At 39.6% G+C, this 22751-nt stretch overlaps 1 protein-coding gene across 3 annotated transcripts in view; it reads left to right on the plus strand.

Annotated features, from left to right (window-relative positions):
• The first annotated feature begins 1014 nt into the window (after window positions 1-1014).
• Window positions 1015-22751, plus strand: part of LOC124302550 (tyrosine-protein kinase Drl-like) — a 69366-nt gene continuing 47629 nt past the window's right edge. Inside the window, exons 1-2 of one of the 3 annotated variants that reach the window (XM_046758825.1) lie at window positions 1015-1578; window positions 14620-14747. In XM_046758825.1, the coding sequence (XP_046614781.1) occupies window positions 1458-1578; window positions 14620-14747 (249 nt within the window). In that variant the 5' untranslated portion in view covers window positions 1015-1457. Of the gene's footprint in view, window positions 1592-14619; window positions 14748-22751 lie in introns of all 3 variants that reach the window. The other 2 variants (XM_046758826.1, XM_046758827.1) reach the window with 2 other exon arrangements.

Raw genomic sequence — 22751 nt, forward strand, 5'->3', positions numbered from 1 at the left:
TCTAAAATTGTACAAAAATCACGCCGTTTTCTAAAGCTTCAGAGTCTTCGGAGACTTTATAGATTTTTACTGGACTTTATAATTTCAAAGAACTTACGATGTTTTACGATACTACCATACTACATGTTGTTCAGAAGGCTTTTTAATGTATGCAAAGTAATTACTCCCAAGATTACTGCGAAGGGACTCTGAAGACTTCGTAGAGGATTTCATAAAATTTCGAAACATATAATTTGAAATTCTGATTTCATAAGACTTTCAGCAATTGCTTAAGAAATTCACCATCGAACATTATAATAATTTTAAAGAATCCCCTGATTTTTCTCTTTAATGCATAGGAATATTTAACATGAGAAATTAATTTGCATCAATGATGTCCGAATGGAATAATTCACGTATAAATAACAACCGTCAGCGTCAAGCACCAACGTCATGTGGTAAATAATTCCGAGTGACTCGTCAACCCGAACGTCAAAAGCTCCTTGTTATAATTAATTTCGAGGTTTTATTGTAAGCCCACTCCGGCCATCATAACAGCTTTTCACGTATATCCACACTGCTCCAAGGTGCTGGAAATTTTCGCACATAAATGCGAGAGTAAGCCGGTATATCCAGGGTTACAAATACAGCGCAAGTCGCGGACGAACGTTTTGCAGTGCAACGACAAGGTGAACCCGGATTATATATGTACATAACCGCGTGAACCGCAAAACCGCGACGAAGCGGCGGATGTACTTGGGAAGTAAAGCTTTGTGCACGGCATCGCGGGTTTGGCGAATTGTTTGTTAACGAGGAAAGGTTTGACGTGGAAAATCTCTGGGCGAGAACCGAGTAGCGACGACGGGATTCTAATTAGAATTTCGAATGGTCGATCAATTTGCCAGAATTACCTACGTACGTATTTGCAATTTCTGAAATCGGATTTCTCCCTGCTTCGGCCGCGTGGCGGGCGCTTGCGCCGCAAGCTCGACCCTCGAGGCGGGCAGGAATTCTTCAGTCGCGTCCCGACGCCAACAACGCCCGTTTCTCAACGTCACCTTCCAGCGCTCTGGGCTTCCAGAAGCCACGTGACTCGAACTGCTTCGGGCGCGGCGGGAGAAAAGCTGCCTGGCTTTCGCAAGAGTCAAATCAGAATCCTAAATCAAAGCTTCTTTTCCATTCGCTATTTTTCAATTTCACTGAATTTTCGAAAATCAGATAGAATATTCTTACCGCGGAATCAGTCGCGTGACTTCAGCACGTGTGATACTTTTTTAACGAACCATCGCCGGTGTGAGATATGAAAATGAAACGACATTAATCGCTGAGAAGTAAGACGGGATCGCATCGAGTGTGTGTCGCGAAAGTGAGAAATGGAAGGGTTGAAAAATGATCAGTGAAGTTCGGTGCGGGGAGGATATACTTAGAGGGTTTTTCGCGACGTAGTGTAATCGTCAAGTACCGCAAAGCATGTGACAATGCGTCGGAGAAGGTACTGCAACCTTCTGACCTTCGCTATGGTGTTGCTCATTTTTGTCGGACGCAGCGACGGCTATCTGAACATCTTCATCAGCAAAGCTCAGGTCATGAAACTCCTCGGTGGGTAGAGTGGGTGAATAAATTTCCAAAATTTGGATTTTTAAAGGGGCGATTCAGTCAATTATTTAACGGCTGGAAATCAACTTGTAAATCGAAGTAACTTTGACGCCTAAAATATTCTTTCATATAACGAGAAAATAAACGAGTTGACCGAGATCATTACGAATCACTTCAAGTTACACGGTGTCGTTCAAAAAATGCACGGCGAGCGCTCGAAATCATCCAAATCATCATTGCATGTCTTGCGGTAAACGTTAAATGATTTCAATTAAATAACGTTCCAACAATTACTATGTTATCTGCAAGTACTTTCGTTTATTTTCGATGTACAAATTGATTTCCATTCAGTGATTTCCCAGTATTTTTAGTGAATTAGTGTAATTTCGTCTGATTCGGAAATCTCTGAACATTGCCTAGAGCGCTAGGAAATCATTGAAAATCATGGCTGTCGTTCCAAGAAATCAACGAAAATCACGCGACAAAATGAAAATCATTAAACGTCATTTGAAACGAACGTTGAAAGGATTGATTCGATTTCGAATTGAATGAATTCTCAAATCAGAGACTAAAGCCGTGAAATGATGTCGAATTGACGATAAAAATGCGTCCCCCGCACCGCACAACCATTGCAAGGCTGCAAAGTGAACAGTTTTGAGAAACGCATCAGCCACTTCAGATCCGTGAGACTTAATTAACAAAAGCTTTGTAGTATAAGGTACTTGAAAACACCCGTCAAGCATCACTCGCGTACCGGACTGCGTCCACTCGAGTGTTTCTCTCTCAGTATGCAAATGCGATTTTTAAGTACGTGCAATGATTGCGGCTGTGTTGGGGCCCCGAGTCGACAAAGATATTACTTTAGAGCCCCATGAATCACCCCCGTAACAAAGCTGACGCACTCTCTCGCCTACTCTAGTGCATAAAATATTTTATCGTCATCCAATGTTTCAAGTTTATATACGTGGCTGGTACGTATACCTTCATACCTACATGTATATGTAGGCGTGATGCCGCGCTCTCGCTGAACGGAGGGCGACTTGTCAAGGGCTGATTTCGCCCCATCCCCACCTGCCGTCCCTTGATTGATCGTCCAAACTTGACGCTGATTGCAAATTAACGTTATTATAGATGTTGCACCTGAATTTCGAGGGCAGCTGATGAGTCTATTTTTATTTTCAACGACATTTATCCCGAGGAGATCTTTGCATCTCGGAGGGATGTCTCGGGAACGATCTTTTCCTCGCAGAAGATAACCTTTATTTTCATACTAAAGTATTATGCACTTGGATAATGAAAATGTGAAAACCTGTAACATTTTACAAGCCTTGTGTTAGTTGCGAGGGGAAGTTAAAGGGAAGGAAAATACTGCAGGACAAATTATTACCCCGAGAATACAAAATTTTATGAATTCATTTTATCAGTTGTGAAATTAAACTGTTCGAATACCAAAAGGTTTCTGCAATTTCGATTCATCACGGGTGCAAAACGTAGCGACTGCTACTTAGTTTATTGTTTTCCCTTACTTGCGGAATTTTTTTATAAAGAATAGTTATTCATTTTTGACGAAAAGTGGCAGCTGTTTTGATTGTCATGTAGAGATCTTAACAATTAAACTCAGACAGTAAGAGAGTCGGTTTAATGAAAAATTGTCACGTGTTCGTTTCGATGTTTATAACCGCGTATCAGAGTATTTAATGACTCAAATAAAGTTGATTCTTATAAGATTAATTCTCCTTGCAGTTGTAAAAATGTAATCACGATCTCCGAGTGAACAGAACTTGTTAATGTCAAACGATCGGATCAAGATTGTATGGTCGATAAATGTAATAAAGTGCAGATGTAGACATAGCCTGAACGTTGGTAATCTAGGAATGGGATTGAGAGACTAACTAACTTCGCCAACCTTCAGACTTTTCTGATTTTTCGAGAAGGCTGCACGACATAGTCGAAAGCGGAGGTTGGATGCAAGCTGACTTGTTCGTTCAGAAGGAAACTGTCGGCAAGTTCCAGCCGCAAAGCTCTCGAAAGTCACTTAACTTAGATTGCACCGGTTAAATGACTTTACTTTGAAGCGAAGTTGCCCCTGCAGGTATTCTCGCGCTGAGCGCCACGGAAAACATAAGGAAAAAGGAAACACCGGCTTTCATCCAACCAGCTAACCTGAGAAAGGATCTTTCCACGTTTCTGAAGGTGGAAATTCGCATTCGCCGTTTGCAGCATTTGCATCCGTCTGTTTAAAGTCACACTTAAGCGCTACATTTCCAAGTCTTTGAATAGTTGACATTGATCGGTGAAGATTTGCAAATTATCTATGATTACACGATTCAAAAATACTAGGTTCATTTTTTTTTTTTTTTTTAGACTGCAAAATTTCTGAAAATGGTTTATAATTATCTTAGGGCGTCGATTGTACAAAAATCGGTACTTATCATCAATTTTATCATGAGATAGTACATTGAACATGTATTAAATTATTGTACTCGTTTAAGGTATAATATTTTTCAAAATTTAAAGAAATTCAAAATTCTGCTTTCTGCGACTTCACCAAAGCATATTTTTTTTAATTATTTCAATATTTTTACTTGCTGATGATGATCAACATCCGTGCAATGTTATAAAATTAAATATTCAACGACGCAAACTTGATAACAAAAAAGTTTTTCAGTGAATCTGTATAAAATAATCTGCCGAATAAAATAAGAATGCGCAAACTCGACCAAACCGATTTTTTATACTTCTAGTATTTTCTATTTGTATTTATAAACGAGTTTTTCGCAGTAAAAAAACTGAAAATTTGATTATCATTCAATGAACGACTATTTTGTAATAAAATTAATAAAAACTGTCGATGCTAGGTCAAGCAAGATCACTAAATCCTATCTCCTTAATGTCACTAATACCAAGAGATGAATCAGTGCATTCAAACAATTACGGTCCATTTTTTAAACCTCAAACTTCGAAACAAAGATAAAAGTATTTTTCAGCCGTATAATCGTTCGTCATTCGTGAAACGTTCCATATCCATAGCGTATATTCAAAGTGAAGTTTAAAATCAAGCGCAGAAGGGTGAAAACATCCCTTGAAGCTATTTCGCGCCGAGGTAGGTTACTCCCAAAAGTAATTTGAAATCAATGCTGAAGTTAGCCGGAATGAATTGACAGGCCTGTTTCCACCACTGCTGGAACGTGTCATTTCATTTTGTTAACTTTCAAAGAGTCTGCGAACAATTTCCGGGCTGTTCGAGGGTCGCGATCCGTTTTCTGCCATGGGCACGAAAAGCAAAGCGCGTGCCGCGAAACAAACGGCTTCGAAGTTGAATTGATTTTTAATTTGCTTTCGACGTAGGTACACGCCGTGTTTGCGCTGTCTGGTGGATCGCGCTGTACAAAAACCTCCAAACGCTCCACCCTCGCACAAGTGTGCAAATTCAGATTGGATTTCGGAAAAGACCAACCGGGTCGGCAAAATCACCTCGCGTGTTTGTCGAATACAACGTATGGTCGTAGATGTAATTATTTTTTCATTTACCTTCTCTTTTTAATAAAAACATTTATGTTACCGAAAATTTACACTAAATTCTTTAAAATATATCGGTGAAACGGATTGAAGCGAAAAATTTGATTTTAATATACGATGGAGCATTTCAAACAAACTCAATCAGGTTTTAACTTCACCATTTGTGATTTGAAACTTTTTGAGGTGACGGTAGTGCCTTCATTGTGCCAATTCATTCATTTTTCCTTTTTTATGCAATTGTTTTTGAGAGTATTGAAACCTTTTTGAAGCTTTATTTGACTTCGAATTCTCTACAATTTTGGTTATTGTTCCGACCATTTTAATATCAGTTTCATAATAGAATCAATTTTAAAATCAGATTTTTTTGTTGCGGCCTAAACATTTTATTTTGATAAATATCGATTTGAAATTTAGAGAAAAATTCTGTATTATTTTCAATTCTATAAAATAACGTGTTACAATTAGGTAAATTTTCAGAAATACCATATAAAATAGTCGGCAAAATTAAATGTAACCTTTTATATAATTTTAGCATGTTTGTCACAGAGTTGAAAATTTGTTTCAATACTTCCAAACATAGAATTGAGCGAGTGAAAAAAAGAAACAAACACTTCGTCCTGGGACTGTTTTTAGAATATTCAAAATGGAAAAGGAAACGTTTGAAAATATTTCGAGAAGTTTAAGCAGGATATAATTATGCAAACGTTTGAATATTTATAACTTAAGAATGGTTGTATGAGAAAATGAAAACAAAAAATTAATTAGAGGTTTCAGAGGCGCTATCACCTGAAAAAGTTTCAACCACATTAAAAGCAATGAGGTCCATACATAAGTCAATATCAAAGTTAAGCTATTCTGAGAAATGTTACGAGTTCATTCGTACACGAACCGAGCTCTGAATTGTGAGTTGATGGAACTGAGCCGGTCCGTGAAAATGACAAGATTCTGCTCCTTTGTTGTATTCAAGATTCAATTCGCTTGACATGGAGCTTCTTGGACAAACAATCAAGTAGGTTACATCCATGAGGTGAGCGGTGTGCGTGGGACCTGATAACAGCTTCACTGTGAGAACGCGAAAGAGGAGTTTAACGTTCCGCGAACGTGATTTCGAAGTTTGAGTTGAACGGGGTCGGGAAAACGGGAGTCGGCATGAACAGAATAAGCAAGTCGTATAAAGCATCGTAGATTCATTCGCGGCGAAATTGCGAATCGTGCATGATCAAAGCCGAAAGCGCTATCCTCACGGTAGCGGAATTCGTCGTTGGATTTCAAAATTTTCCCAATTCTGAAAGCAGGATTAGGATAATTTTATTAAAACCCGCGTGAAAATAAAGAAAAATTTGTACGGAGATATTTTTTGAAATGTTTCTTCACGATCTGCTTAGAAGCAACAATTTTTTTCCTGACGTTCAGAAGCAAAATTCGGATTTTTCCTAACTTACAATTCGAAAACCTCTGAAAGAGAACTTAGAAAACTTTAAATATGTAAAAAAATTTGTCCACCCGCAAATTTTTTTTGAAAGTCTGATAAACCTCGCAGCTATTCTGATTTCTGTATTTTTTTACATTTCATGAGTAAATTTACCAAGAAAAAATCAAAGTCATTTATGGACAATTCTTTTTACATTAATCTGTGGGGTTCTCTGTGAAAACATCGGAAAAATTATTTCGAGAGTAAAAATCTTCCACCTCCTATAAATTTTATCAAATACACGTGAAAACTTTTTAGCAGACTTCCCGAATCTCATAAACTCTGAATCATTTATTATTCCTGCTGACAAAACCCAGCGATCCAAGTTAGCAGAAATGATTTTATGAAGATAAAAGCTGCAAAACGCGCGATATTCGGTCGATTGCCGTCCGGACAGTCTTTGGAAGTTCAAAGGTCATGGCATGCTTATATGCTCACCCCATTGAAAAATGCTTGGAAATACGTGGTGGAGGACATTTCGCTGGCTCCATGACGCTCACACTGACGGGGATTTGATATACGGATCGACCGGGGAAATATAATACGGCCTCGTATCATATCGGTTGGAAATACGAGAGAGCTTCGATACGAGCTATCTCTCATCGCGTATAAAATAAAATACACTGCAAATTGTCCGACTGCCTGCTGATGCACTCTGCCATGTTATAATATATTCTCGCACTCTGTTGTGAAATTCGTCCAGCGTTCGTATCGATAAATGTTGTTTATGAAATGCAACTATGAAGCTAGTTATTCGCCCGTTTTAAAAACTGTAGCTTACATTTTTTTCGTCCCTTTGACTGATTCGAAATTTCAAAATCGTGAGTTTCAAGGGCGCTGATTACAAATATGAACTCAAAATTTAGTTGACGTTGATGTTGAAGTTACTTAATTTACGTGAAATATGGTAACTTGAATTTTCTGAGATCCCCGACTATGAAGCTGAAATTGAAATTCGATAGTTCAAAGTGAACGTGTCTTTTCGAACAATCCGATTGGATTCGTCGATTTGAATTTTTCAAATTAAATGTCGGCTAGGGAAATTTCATTCGTCTATCCTTATTTTCCACGCACAAGACCGCTTCCGGTTCGTTAAATGCAAGTTGCGGGACACCCTGTATTTTTCATAATTTGTAAGAGCTTTGGTGTTGGAGGTTCTATACCGTCGAACCCATGCGTATCGTTATCTGAAATCATACTGAATAAGCAAATCGCATTAGTAAAAATAAACGGACAGTACGGCCTCATTTCTCACTCTTAACTGGTCGGCAATCTTCGTTTCGTTACCTTTTATCTCCCCGTTCATCTCCTAATTAAAGGCAATTTCAAGCGAATAGCGTTCGTGACGAGGTAGTATATCAAAACTGTGACACCTCGGTGCATTGTCTTTGAAACGGAATTGCGGTGGAAAATACAACCGACAAATTGAACCTGTCGAATCTGTTTTATGGATGGTTGGAATTTTTATGCTAAATCAATAAAAATTATTGATTTTAGGAAAGATGTTTCGGTGAAAATTAAAAATATTCTCGGCAAACTTCGTGTAAGAATCGACGTCGACCAGTTTAGCTTCATCAATGAGCATATCTTTTCAATTTTGCAAGATCGTTGAAATTCTTTTACAGTACGCTCTACTCGTTATTTCGATTATTATGGGAACGGATTAACGAATGTTGTGAATGTATCGCGAATTAAAGAGTCCTGTTATTTATCTGCGTAACTTGAAGCACGAAATTTAGTTCTTCAAAGTACGAGAAATATACTTCGAATTGTTTGACTTTTTCATAAAAAAAAATTCTGACTCACGGAACATTTAAAGAATATAATTTTTTAACGCTGTGTATAGAAATGCACTGAATTCAATGAATCCATGCAGAGGCCGGGAAACACTAATTCTGTTACAAAACTTTATCGATACACGTATAGTTAAAATTTCACTAAAGTGTTTGCGTAATCTGGTTGAAAGTAGTGAAACCCGTGTGTTCGCTTGTTGAAAACCATGCTATATTTCCGAGGCTGTGGAGTTTACATATTTAAATTACCGCTATCCGGGATCCCGGAACGGCTCGTTGAGTTACGTTGAAAGTCGTATCACAGGCCGAGGTTCAAACGAAAGAAAAAATGTAAAAAATCGAAAAATTTTGCCTGGTCGACGAATTTATGCAGCAAAGAGATTCGCGGTTAAATGAATATTCCATATGCAAATTGGGAATATGCAGTGTATAACGATATAGGAATACGCGCAGTTGGCGCGATCTGCATAACATCATCTGCTTAATGCAAATCACATTCGAGTGCGCGGGAGTCTTCTTGCCAGTTCTGCTAAGGGGTATAACAGGAACGTCCTCGACGTCGACGTCACGGGCCGGGGAACTCGGGTCCTCGGGGAATACGACATACCGAAACTTTTCCACCTCCATTGTCGTTAATGACTGAAAGCAAGTTCCCTATCGTAGACAACTTCTCGAACGACTGCGGTAGGCATTCCCGCTTAAAGTTGTATCGCACGGTCTTGACGCGAAGCTCCTTCGCCGCAGTTTATATATTATACGAAATGAGAAACTTCGACTTCTCTTTTTGACTCTATACCTATACAGGTTTCGTCTTTGAGAAGACGTGCACCGTTGCAATGTACTATATTGTACACTGGCGTAATTTTGGGCTTAAAATTGTGAAAGGCCTGATTGCGAGTTATTTTCAACTGGTTCGATTCCGCCGATAAGCAAAAGCAGCGGGAATGGACATTGAGGTTACAATTGGAATTATCTGAAACAACACAAGACATGTCGCAAAGTCAACAACGTGAACAAAATGCGGGATCCGAAATTGAGCTAATGGAAAAATGGATAAAAAAATATACCTGCATTCTTTGTAAATACGGGTTAAAAGAGGAAAAAATTGCTCCAAAAACAAACGTAGTTACACCGATGCTTGCTGTTCTATTGCGTATTCAATAAATGTTGGCGATTCCCTAAAAATGGTGGATTTTCATGTTTTTTGGATGTTTTTTCCCAAACATTTCTGAATCATCGCATAACCGAAATAGCAAAGATTATCATTTTTCAAAGGGAACGATTTTATTACTTCATGCGGTAAAAAAAAAAGGTGTAAAATAAGATTTACACACTTTGTCGACGAATTTTTCCACGGGTCGAGACTGTAAAGAAGAAGAGAATAGAAGAAGAACGTGAAAAACCAACAATGGCCGAAGCGCGTATAAACAAAGTAATAGAAGGCGGCAGACGTAGGTATTCATCCGGTAGATTCTAACGGTAAACAATAGTTCAATACAGCGTTGAGCCGCGGTGTGACGTTACAAAAGAACGGGGGTAGGTGGTAGGGAAAAAATGATAGTGAAAAGACGGGGTTTATAAAGAGAGTTCACCGCCTACGCGCGTGCGAAATTCACCAACTAATAAATTGTACGAGAGATAAGCTCCGCTAACAAGGTGAATAATTACAGCGCGATGTGAAAGGTATACGTACCGCAATGCGTATGTTTGTCATTTGAATGTAGCGCTGGGAATAATTAGCAAGGCGAGCGATTAGAGCGCGCGGCTAGCGCCATCACCTCATTTCCGCTTCGTGCTTCAAAGTTGAGCTTTCGCGCGCGCGCGCGCCATTCAAACGAAATACGGAAAAGAATTTTTAATGGGGGGTTAGTTTCCCGGCTGTTCCAGTAAAATACACTCCACTTCAATTTACTTTTTGTCGACGTCGTGAATGCCCAAACGTCTATGCGTCGCGTGCATTATGGTGTCGCGAAAAAGGAAAGGGAGCGCAAAGTTTTCGTAACGCAGTTAAAATCGACCGCCTTCCACGTGCTCTTGTCTCGCAATTGGCACTGCGTGTGACTGTCTCTGTTTTTGTACGTACCGTGTTGTTATTAATTAAAAACATGGACGAATATAATTGAACATGTATTACAAAAAATAAAACTCCACTTGACGGCGCAACTTCGGCTCGTATGAACGGGTTGTATAATGTCACTGTAATTTTAATTAGAAGCAAACATTTCCAAACCACTTGAGAGACCCCATTCAACTTTCCCGCCTGCCTCGCCTCTCGACCTCCTCCTCGTAATTGTTACAAGTTTTCATCCATCGGTTTTACCCCACAATTTCTACTCGCCACTCCACGACGACCCCTTCGTCTAGATGGCTTATCGTACGTACGCTCGTGTAATTGTCTGCTTGGCATCGTCGCTGTCCTGAAAATCTACAACAGACTATCCAGAAGAACAATCACCTGGTTCCCTTTTTGATTGAGAGTTGAGTTTCAATTTGGAATCGTCATTTTTGACATAACCGAATGTCGAATACCTCAGACACCGACTCCGAAAGTTGAACCAGTGACATATTAGGATAAACTTCGGAAGTTAAGTATGAGTCACTAACACGAGCAAACAGTTTTTCATCAGCTAAAAACGAAACGAGAAGCCGTCAGCCGCTGAAAGCACGACTGTAAATTCGGAACTCTTCACTTTGTCCCCAGTCACTCAATTCTTAAAATGTCGACAAACTCTGCAGGCAATTCGGCCATTGTCCGAATTCCCCCTGCCTCGGGATTATTGAGTCGGGAAAACAAAGAGCATCGAGCGTCGTTCTAACCGAACCCAATTTGCTGCTGAACAATTTTATTAGATTCGGCGACTAGAGGTCGGGTATTTTTCTCGAGTAAATCGAGGGCAAAATGTGGAAGATGCTTTGTAGCTTTGAACCCGACACCGTCCAACACGCGTGTGAGACAAAGGTACGATTAGCCTCTTGAAATCTAAACCCAGAACGATGAAAATGCCTGGTACTGAAGTAGTTTTTAGAAATGTGAAACGCGCTCGTAGGTTTATTGGTCCGGTAAAATGGGGTAAAATTCAGCGATTTCGCTGTGAAGGTAGTTAAGTGTTGAGCTTTTTAAGGCTTAAATCGTCTAATTTATAAGAGTTGGATTAAAATGGATCGCTCAAGGGTCAAATTTATGGTGAGAAATAGCGTCACCTTGAGAAATAAAATCCGCCACCACATTTCATCGCTCGCATAAACCGTTTCACTGCATACATAACGACGTCATTCTACACTAAGTCTCCATTTCAATTTCTTACCTCACAGTTCGAATTGCCTAATCCCCCCAAAAGCACTTCAAGTGCAAAAATTTTGCTACAACTCCATTATCAAATGACGTGAATTGCTTTGGTCAATTAAAAATTTCTCCATCAAGCAGACGTAATAATGGATATATAAACACAGTTTATATTTGAACAGGTTACACTTGTAGAAGGTCACCTTAGTGCATTTTTGTAAATGAATAAAGAACACTCGGCACTTTGATGTACTTGGCGCGAAGATTCCGCGTATGATGAGGTGCATCTTATTGAGGAATTACACCATTTTTTGTATAAAAGTTTTACGGCTAGTGCAGTCGTCGTAAACACCACGATTCTCGCGTGCAGACTCTCAAGAACACTCGATGTGACTCCTCGACGCGACGATTAGAATGTATTCCGAAAAGCTTGCTTTGGCCTGCATCCCCGACGCAATACCCACCCTTGCGTGACAATCCCAGATGTGTACATCCGTCTGATGATGTCCGCCTTTTGGTAGCCAACACGCCGGGTCTCCGCAACCCTGGACAGAGTCGCAGCTGCTCCGCTCGGGCGCGTCAGGAGACGACGGGACGTGCCCCTGCAGGATGTTGTATCCTTAATGTATTTACCTTGGCTCCTGGGTCCCGACCCGACGAGCTGTGCGTCCCGGTGGATCTGGAGGGCGATGGTGCGGGTTCTGCTTGCCTTGCGAGTGATCCGTTCGACCGGGGGACATATTGAATCAAACGCCGATCTCATCTCCTCGGCATTAACGAAGCCTGATGCTAATTTTATCTCATTAGCATGTTTCAGCCAGCGTTAACTTGCCTGGATTTCACCGGTGTTTAGTCCTCGAGTCGTGTCTAGGAATACGCTTAAAGTAAAGGAGTATAATATGCGAGTATAGGTGGGTAAAAAAGTAAGTTGGTGATTTTTGAGATTTTACGTTGCGATCACAGATTATTCAATCCGTTTGGGGCTGTGTTATTCAAGACTATCTAAATCGAGATTCCTTAACACATTTTTCCTTATTCGGATCGTAATAGCAAGCATTATTATTGAGGATAACGACAGCCATTTCACTCGGTCGCATAATTTACAGTGTTTGCTATCTCGCCTGATTATATTTAAGTAACTCGCAAGGCTTGAACGAAAAATCGAATTTCAACTTCGAACCATCGTCGCTTTGTAGGAAAAACAGGAATCGTGGGTAACAGGATAAAATTGTCCAACCATTTGATCGCAGTAAAAAAATATGCAAACGAAGCTCAGCCTGCATTTCTTCGATTAAAACAAATCACTACTGCATTCTGTAATTGATTGTCGAGTTTTGTGTTGTTAAATTACCAAAATTTACCCACTCTTTCAGCCGTCACTCGTACATCGAGGCACGCAAGATAAACGGTGGCAAAAGAGCTTTTGGAGGGCGGCGCGACGTCGCGACAGCGAAATGGCTTTGCGGAAATTTACCCGACGTGTAATATCACGGCGACGATGACGTCGCCGTCTCAAACACTGCACGCCGCTTTGCCAAGTAGTGATACCCCTTCATACGGCCAGACACGGTTTTCTACTCACGATTAGTTACTGGACCAGGCCTCACGGCTCAGTCAAACTACACTTAGACTGCGAGTTGGTGGTTCGAGTTACCGGCAAGTGCGGTTTAAGGAGGTTTATCCCCTTTCGTCGAGACGATGCCGAAATACAAGAACTATATTCTGTTGATTAATATTGACGGCTGAAAGTTATTGCGAAAATTTGATCAATCTCAGAAGGCTTGTTTTCTGGTGAACTACCGAATAGGATTTCCAGACTTTTAACACTCTTCAAAGCGGCATTATTTTTCACTGTCTTTACAGTCTTGACTACGAAATAATGATTGAGAAACCGTTTCAATTTCAGTCGAAATATTCGAAAATGGAAAATGAATCATCATGCTTCTTCACGAATTACTCTCTCGGACATAGTTTTGTCTAAATTTGTCTCTTCAAATACGACGAAAGTTTATGGTTTTTTTTTTTCATGAGCAAGAGTGAGATACCCTAGTAATTTGAGACTGTTATTTACAAGATAACAAAAGCGAACGAAATATCTACAGCTGAAAAGATGACAAAACTTATTCTATAATGTGGTTATAAAATGTGAAACGTTAATGACTGCTGGCAATATCGGGATATGATCACTAAACCGTGCTGGAAAGAGATGTCGCGTAGTTTAGAAAATTTTAACTGCATGTTGGAAGTGCCGTGACATGATGTTCGTACGAATAGAGTTCCCCTGGGAATAATTACAATATCCAATCCGAACAGTTTACGTTATCGAGCGTAAAATCGAGGTTAGGTCGATCCACGGAAAGATAGCAGTTCTGCCGAAGATAATTGCATCTCGTGTATTAAAGTTTTCAAAAAACAAAACGCTAACATACTTCGACGATCTGGCAAACAGATATAACTTTGCGAACGCAATTCTATTCTCCTATAATACAATATTATTGATGACACGCTACAATCAATTTGTAACAGTCGTGTCGTGTATTAAACTGTTTCAAATCAGGGGAATATTTTTTCCCCTAGAACAAGTTCTGAACATTAGTATTTGCCGTATTCATCCTTTTTAACACATCCTTATTCATATTGAAATAAGCCCAGTTCGACTGTCTAACCGTACTGCACGATTATTTTGAATGGAATAAGTAGGTATACTTTTCTTATACGTTATTTGAATGGGAACGAGGCTCAGATTCCAGATAAGAATTTTATCATCCGGGAAGATGTTTAATTAGAAAGAAAGTAATGTCTATGAATTGTTTCCAGTAAAACAATAAAGATTTTAAAAAAACATTACCCCAATCTGGAAGTTGAGGACGCGTTGCGTTATCGATGGCATGTAATTCACTTCGTCATTCGTGGAAACTTTGGGAACGGCGAGCCAAAGCTGGGTGTAGATTGAATCGAGGATTACTCTTCTGTTTCAGGACTCACTGCGGAGCTGTTCTACGTCCGAGAAGGGGTGGTCAACACTTATGCTATGAACTTTGTCGTCCCAGTCCCGGCCAATATGGCTGACCTGGAGTTTTCTTGGCAGAGCCTCGTTGGACACCCTGTGAGTGAGAATTCAAAAATTAAGGTCATTTTTATCCATCTTGCATAGCTGCGAGAAATGAGAAAAATATACTGTGAAAATGCAGTGTGAAGTATTGCATGATCAATGAACAGCCTGTGATTTTGAAATCGCTTCTATTTCATTTTATTTTTTTTTCCACTTATAATAATGGTCTTCATCCCAGTTGCAAAAACAATATTGGAAATTTACATTTACATTTTTTTTTATTGCGTATTAATATTTGATTTTGCGGAAATCTGAGTAGATAGTTGCATAAAAAAAACACCTTATAATTATACCGGTGTAAAAATTATTGAAATAAAAAACTTAATCTTCTCCGGACAATATAAAGACAATTGGAATCTTCTTCTCGTGTTGGTCTTGAAATGTCATTTTGTATGATAATATTTGCATACATAAGAAGAAAAGATTTCTGTTCTTTTTGTAGATTTTTGATTGAGGACTATTGTAAATATGTGTAAAAAAAATCTGATTACTTCGACATCGAACCCGCATATATCCAAATTAAACATGCGAAGTCTTTGGAATGCTTGTCGACCACTCTTTAATTCTGCTATTGGCGGCTTGTACTTAATTCTGTTGAATTTTCTCAGCAAATAAAGAAAGTTTGTAAAAGTATAGGAGTATGAATATTGCGGTCAACTTCGTTTTGCTGCCTCTTTTGTACACCGTCATAAGCATAGAATCGCTGTGAAGTAGCATAAGGCTGGTGATTCATTCTCTAAATCAATTCGCCTCCAGCAAGTTTGCAATTTTCTTTTTCGTTTTTTATCTTCTCTGTGTAAGAATATACTTCACTATCTTCTTAGCATCTCCGGCGAGGGGAGCCAACAAAGATCAAAGCTCTGAGACGATCCCTCTTCGCGGTGTTTGCGTTTGTGGCGAGGCGTCTACAAGGCATGCTGTGCAGTGAATTCTCAATGCTGCCGTCGTGTCAAAACAAGAAAAATGAATTCCTATGCATAATGTAAAAAAGCGCGTATATTGATTCGATCGTAAAACGAAACTCGGTGTTATTTTTCAATGGAATTCCTACTCACGTTGATATCAGAGCGCAATTCTACGCCCTCAGCTGCCTGCAGCCCAACTGCATGGCACCGTTTGCGCCTAATCGACTTTCCGAGCTTTAATATCATCGCCAGACGCATAATCGTAACCCTTTCCGAGCGCGCGTTACAACTTGCGAAAATGTAGATTCGCGGCCATCGCAGTTACGATAACAGTTTCGCCTAATGGCTACGGCGACACGCTGTTGAAAATAATTTGGGTAAATGTGAAATTTTTTTGCGCCGGTTGTAAAATGTTCAGTATATATGCCATTTCGTTATATTTTTCTAATTGTAAGTCAAGAGGATACGTGCGACAAATTTTTGCAATTCATATCTCGATAAAAGATTGCTGAATTATATGATGGTTTAATTAGTAAAAATTTTGTACATCTAGCTTAACAATCAGTCGATTTTTAATGAGAATAACGTCGATCTTTTTCGAAGGTGATATATTTTTGCGGTACCCACGATATTTCGACAACGTCTTGACGGATTTCTTTCAAATTTAGAGACAGTATTCTTGGATACTTGACGCTAGTTATCAGGATTTTACTTTTATTAAACTATCATATTTTTTTGCCGGTTAAATTGAAAGTTGTCATTTTGTAAATATTAAATTACAACTTAACAGTCACCATTCTTTAGAAAAAAATTTCGATCGCGAAAACGAGGGTAAACTGTCTCAGAATGTTGCTTCCAAATTTTGAGTAACTCGGTTGAGCCGTTTTTGAGATACCCGTGATCATCAGAAAATATGTCGCCGAGCGAAATTGTGAACGTTATTGTCAACATCAATGCTTCCCATTAATTTATTCTAATTAAAGCAATATGCAAATGCAGCTCAATCATCATACTTTTGAATAAAAGAAACCGTAATCGAAACGAATTATTGGTTCTCGAGATACGAATACCCTTCCATCAATTTTTTAACCATCTACTCTTATATAATATGCACCCCCTTAACTCTCTGAGATATTTCAGACGGTGTATGCAAAAGCACCGTACGTACCGAAAAAACACAAATTTGAGTCTCAGGGTAAGAAACAGTTATCCTGATTAATAAGAAAAAATTTATTTAGATTCGTGTTTTTATAAAAATGTTGGCAACGGTTCCCCATCAAAGAATTTATCATTTGCAAATGTACTTTCGATATACTGGGAATAATCATACGATTTTCCCAACTCACCACGGCTGCTAGATATTAATGCCTCTCTATCCACGTATTCCCAAGACGATAGCATGCAAGCCTTTGGGGTAAGTGAATGCACTTTCGGATCGTTACGCTGCACTTAGTCGGAAGTGGAACGATCCCAACGGAATAATGTTTTCTCACTCCTCACGGGGATCGATTCGCGCCATAATTGGACAATCCGAAAACAGAATAAGTTTGACGCGGTGAAATTGGAATTGTTTGCAAGGAATCGGGAACTTACTTGTCGAAGAGAGCACGAGTTCCCGAGATGTGCAGGGATAAGTGACTGCGGAAACTTTTCCTCCTTGAATTTAATTCCGCGCAACGCTGACGGAAACGGTGACGACAAGGAAGGCGAAAGTAAAGGCGACGCGACATCGTGGATAAAATGAGAAAATTTTACCGTTTGAAGTACTTCGCGCCTGAGTAATTCCCAGGCAACCCTAGCGTGTGATCTTATATCTGTTTCTCGGAAATAAGGGTCGGCTGTACGAACGTCAAAAGGCAAAACGCGTTGGAAAACTTCCAGGCTTTAAGCACTCGCCGTGATGGTTCATTTGATAATTAACATGCAGAGGGAAACGGACGAGTCGAACGAAAAGGAGGAACGAAATTGCGAAATATTTTTCAAAGATTACCCAAGTGAAAATGATTTCTACGATTTGCCGCGAATTTTCAGGGAAATTGGCGCATTTCGTACAATTGCGAAAATCAAATGTACAAAATTGTAAATATGCATACATTCTCATAAAAACTTGTTGATTTACATGAAAATTAATATTCTTTCAGTAAAAAATCTACAAGCCACTGCAATTTTCAAAGAAAATTAACAATTCTTCAACAAACAACTATGCATGTTTATAATTTCGTAGGAAATAATACGAAGTGTCCTAATTTCCCTAAAAATTCGTAGTAGTAACAATTTTCACCAGGGCACATGTTGAAAAATGGTTTGAACGAAAAGCTTTCTAAACACTTTTCAAACATCCAACTCACGTGTTTATAGAAATCAACAAGCTTGAAGTAACGTTTGGGTAGAGTTTGAAAACATGTTACAGTGTGACTTTCCGAAGTTCCTAATACCTTTCAACCCTTTCCTATGCTTTTCAAATTGCTTAACCATATTTTTGCTTTCTACTGCAATGAAAAAAAAGCTTTTTCCCTTGTATATTTAGAAAAATTTAGTACCTGTTACTATTCTTTTTGAATTTCGTCACTCGAAGGTACTAGGCTGATACGATAATTTGATGTTGGTGCACTAACATAAATTGTAAATTGATCCTCAGATATTTTGTTCACTGATAAAAACGTAGTGAAAGAAACAAATTGATCAATGTTGCGTTTTGCAGAAAATTTGGTATTTACAACTAAAATCACACTTAATAGTGACTTCTGCACTATGTTCCTGTGATCGCAGCTATAATTATTCAACCGTTATTGTAAGGATGACGAAATCACCAAAGTTTCACACTAATTATGCAAAACTGAATTCTTGCTCAATGCAATGTACCAAGAATTTATTGATACTTTCCACTTCCTTTCAACGTTGTAAAGAAATGTTGAAAGACGAGGTCCCTCAATTTTCACAAACATCGAGTAAGTGAGAGCTTTTACCGATTCGAATGACTAATGATCAAGCTTTCACAGGGGCTTAGTTTCTTTTTTGCCGTAAACACTTAGAGATACGTGAAAAAGTAATGTATACACATGGTGACAAATTGCATGGAAAAAATAGCCCTCGACTAGCTAGCTCCATTAGTAATTCGTCGGTCCCCGCAGAAGTAACAATGCGAAGCAGAGCAAACACGGCTGATGTAACGGCACTGTTCGGACAAAATACTTCACCGGCATGGGGGGGCGATCGGAGGATATCAATACTCTATCAATATGAAATACAAACAGTCGTGTTGGGCACGGTCTGCCGGCGGTTTGGTTTGTGCCCTCGATGGTCGCCAAGGAAACGTCGTGCACCCCAACGCAAATGCAGCGAGTCCTTCCTCCTCGCCCTCAATCAGAAGTTAAACGACAAGGAAATTGACATGCTCTGCGTTACCGTTACTTGTACCGCAGATTGTATTTTTTTTTCTCCTTCTTCCTTTCTCGCCACTAACAATAAGCTTGCTTGTATTGCTCGAGGTTGAATAACGGAAAATATTTACCAGGCGAAAAAGCAGCCGAACAATCAGGTTGAGATTTGCTGTTGGCGAAGAGGATTCGACTTCTCGGAGAAAAAAATTACCGCGTTGAAAAACTTTGTTTGAATGGTCTCGTTCTTGTACAGTGTAAAGTCGGTTTTCTAAAGAAAGATAGCGACCTGAATTACTTCCAGCCGTAATTATCTCAATTTGTCAAAGTTGTAATCGTACTAATTATGCATTTCATACTGGCTCCTTTGAAAATTACTAAACAAACTTGTTGGATATGGAAAAAAGCTTAGCTTTTTCGCAACAGGAATGACCAAACGATTGCGCTTTAACATTTTCTGCGTACACGCGCATACTCACACATACACACACTTGAATGTTAGAAGATGTTTAAGCGAGGGATGAAACGTAAGGCTTTACGGTCATCCCTAAAAGTAAGATCTCGTAATTTGCGTAGCGTGTGGAAAAAACGGGTGATCTTTTTTTACGACTGATCGTGTCGCCACGTGTAATCTTTAAAACATTTGAACCATAGAAAAAATCGCGTTGGGAAGTATCAATTGAGGTAACAATTCTTCTGCAGCATTTATCGGGCTAAAATTGAAAATTTTTTCAACAGAAAAGAGTGAAAAGACTGTATAAAGTTATTTGGAATGGTGTATTCAAAGACGTGTTTCTGTCGCACCTTAAGTAGGAAATTATACTTGGAGTGTTGAACCGACGACGCATTCACTTGACAGGTATAGCTTGAATAAAGTTCGAATAAAGACGTTTTCGAAACACTTGGACAAACTCGTGATAAGTGTTTTCGTTTGTTATTTTGATAATGATATTTTGATAAGAATACTTCACGACGTGCTTTGGATTAGTGATTGTAAGTTTTATACGAACTTTACTTTTCAAATTCTGATCATGTAAAGTTGTGGTTTATTTTATAAAAATTATAAAATTCGATTGTTTTGGGGTGATTTAAAAACTGTAAGGCAATTTCTTTCTCAGACTGCCAAAAGAGCGAACAATTATTACTCGAAAAGATGCGGTGTCATTTTTTAATCAAGCTTTTACATTTATCAATCGTCTTTACGAAATATTGCCGTGTCTTGGATTGAAATTAGTATTCACCGTAAAGTAAATTTTTATTATGAATTTGTTATGTCACGTTAGTCGGAATTTAATCAAATATATCGTCATAACCAGCTGAAAAATGTTAATTGTTCATTTCATTCACCCACAATTGGCAATTAAAAAACCTCATTTTCGGTATTTCACACCGCGCCGCGTAACAGCTCATAACCTTTTGATTAAACTTTCTGGCAAAGATATTCATGAAAATTCATTTTAAGGTGAAAATCTTGGACAGCTTTTTCTCGTAATATCTCCCTACTGAGTTGTTCACCATTTTCTGTCTTTAAAATATATAATACGAAAAAAGTGGGCGTCGCCCAATTTTCATTAAACGAGAGAGTGATTATCCGCTCGGAGTTCCACTGGCTACAAACTCTTTCCTCTAAATTCCAAATTCTTCTAGATTCGATCCCGTACAAGAAAACAAAAATTTCTAAAGTTATGGTCGTGGCAAAAATCAAAGCCAAACCAAAAAAAAAAAAAAAATGGTCAACGACACGCGATCGCGTTAAAATTACGCATAGTTGCAAATAGCGAAGTGCCTATCAGATTTCTTTATCTTGGCTACATGCTTCACGACTCTGATGAATACACGTGTGTTGTAACGTGATATTTTCCCGGCCCGAAACCAAATCACCGTAATGCCGCTACTTTCGTTCGGATGCTTCAACAACGGCGTACAGGGTTCTGCTAAAAAGACATCAAAGCCTCCCGCTGTCGAACCTTATCGACCTCAAGCCATCCCACCTACTATTCCGACGATTGTAAAGCAATTAGTGTTTGTCTTACCTTACCGTACAAGACTTGTCGAAGGACTGGAGCGTGATGATAAGCCCTTCGCAGCGGAGCACGTTAACTTGACGGACCACCACCATCTTGAGTGATGAGAGGACTACTTCGATCAACCCACGTGACCGGCTGGCCAATTGCGATAGCGCAAAGTGATGAAGAAGAGATCACGTGACCGCATCGCGTCAAAAATTGACCGAGATCGTCAGGATCGTCGCTCGAATCGGCATACTTTACGTTCAGCTGTGTCAGCAACGCAGCCCGTGTCTTCGATCGCTCTACAAAAATAACGTTTTATTTCGAAAACACCTTTTTTTGGTCGTCTTTTCTTTTATAGCCATTGCTGAATTACCATCCAGAGTCTAATTTGTCTCTGCTTTGAATTTCTTTTTTTTATTTTTGACTTGCTAAATGTTGATGCTATTATGCGTCTGGCGCCCAACAGCATTATCTTTCATTCGTCAAGATCAGTAGCCTGTGCGGTAGGACAACGAATTAATCACCCTTGCCTATTTTATAGTTAATAGATCACTATACAGGATAAATTCATTACATATGTCACCTTTATAATTCTACGTAGTTAAAACCCAAGAGGATCACCACTTCTAAAGTTAGAAATATATACCTGAGTTCACGACTTGAAGACTTGAAAAATTTTCATTACCTACCCCAAGTGACTGTATGTGATTTTATGTGACTTCAAGCGATTTTACGCAACCTCGAGTAACTTCAGGTGACTCAGGATTTTTTGACGGTGTAGCCCTGACTTCGGCACTGTCTTTTGTTGCAAAAAGGACGACATAGTTTTCCTACGAGCGAAATTTTGTTCCAAGCACGCAACCAACTGAACTTTCGGGAATCGATTTCCGAGGAGTTTCAGCGAGCTTGAATTAGAGAACTGAAGGGTTTCGAATCAAGCAGCAAAAGGTCGGCAGTGCCGAAGACAAGATCTCGATAGGATTTCGAAAGCGGTAATCAGGGCTGCCAATCCGATGTCTATCGGTGCAGAGGATTGCAATTGCAGCAGCGGCTGTTTCGCCCCCTCGAGAGAGTTTTCCATCCCGTTATCTCGGCTCCGTTCCTCCGGCTCGTCGCGTTTTGGTACATAATCTAAAATCGGTGCTGCGACGATTCGTCGGCGGTGGAATTATCAGCCGCACCGCTGACTCATATTACGCGTCCCCGACATGTACCGAGAGTTTTATCCCCGCGTATCTCAGGCACATCTCTTCGATTCGATTGGCCGCCCCGGGGAATTTCCACTGCGAGACCCGCTTTTCCCTACCCCACCAGGATTTGCCGGGTGAAACTTTTACACTCGTAAACGGAGCTAGCGGAATTGGGAATGATTTGTGAATCATCCACTTGTTATACGGAAGTTAGAGACTTCCCCGAAAGACTCGCAGGCCCCCCAGCTCCCCCGAAACGAGTGGCTACAGGGTATTTCGGATCGACGAGGGCGGCCGCCCTTCGCGACAATTACTCCAGTAATACCGTCGCCTCTGGCGATGACGCTGTCGCGAACTTGTTAGGGGTTCGTCTACTCAAAAATGCGATGTAACGAGCGATCAGACTCTGCAGCAGCGATCAATCGTCCCGCAATAAAAATCCGACTGTGTTCGACGCGGTGGCTGTTTTGTCGAGGTCGATTGCAGGGGTTTGAATTGTGTGCAATTTGTTCTG

Source organism: Neodiprion virginianus, chromosome 4 (genome assembly GCF_021901495.1).
Source record: "Neodiprion virginianus isolate iyNeoVirg1 chromosome 4, iyNeoVirg1.1, whole genome shotgun sequence".
In the NCBI taxonomy this organism is placed as follows: Eukaryota; Metazoa; Arthropoda; class Insecta; order Hymenoptera; family Diprionidae; genus Neodiprion; species Neodiprion virginianus.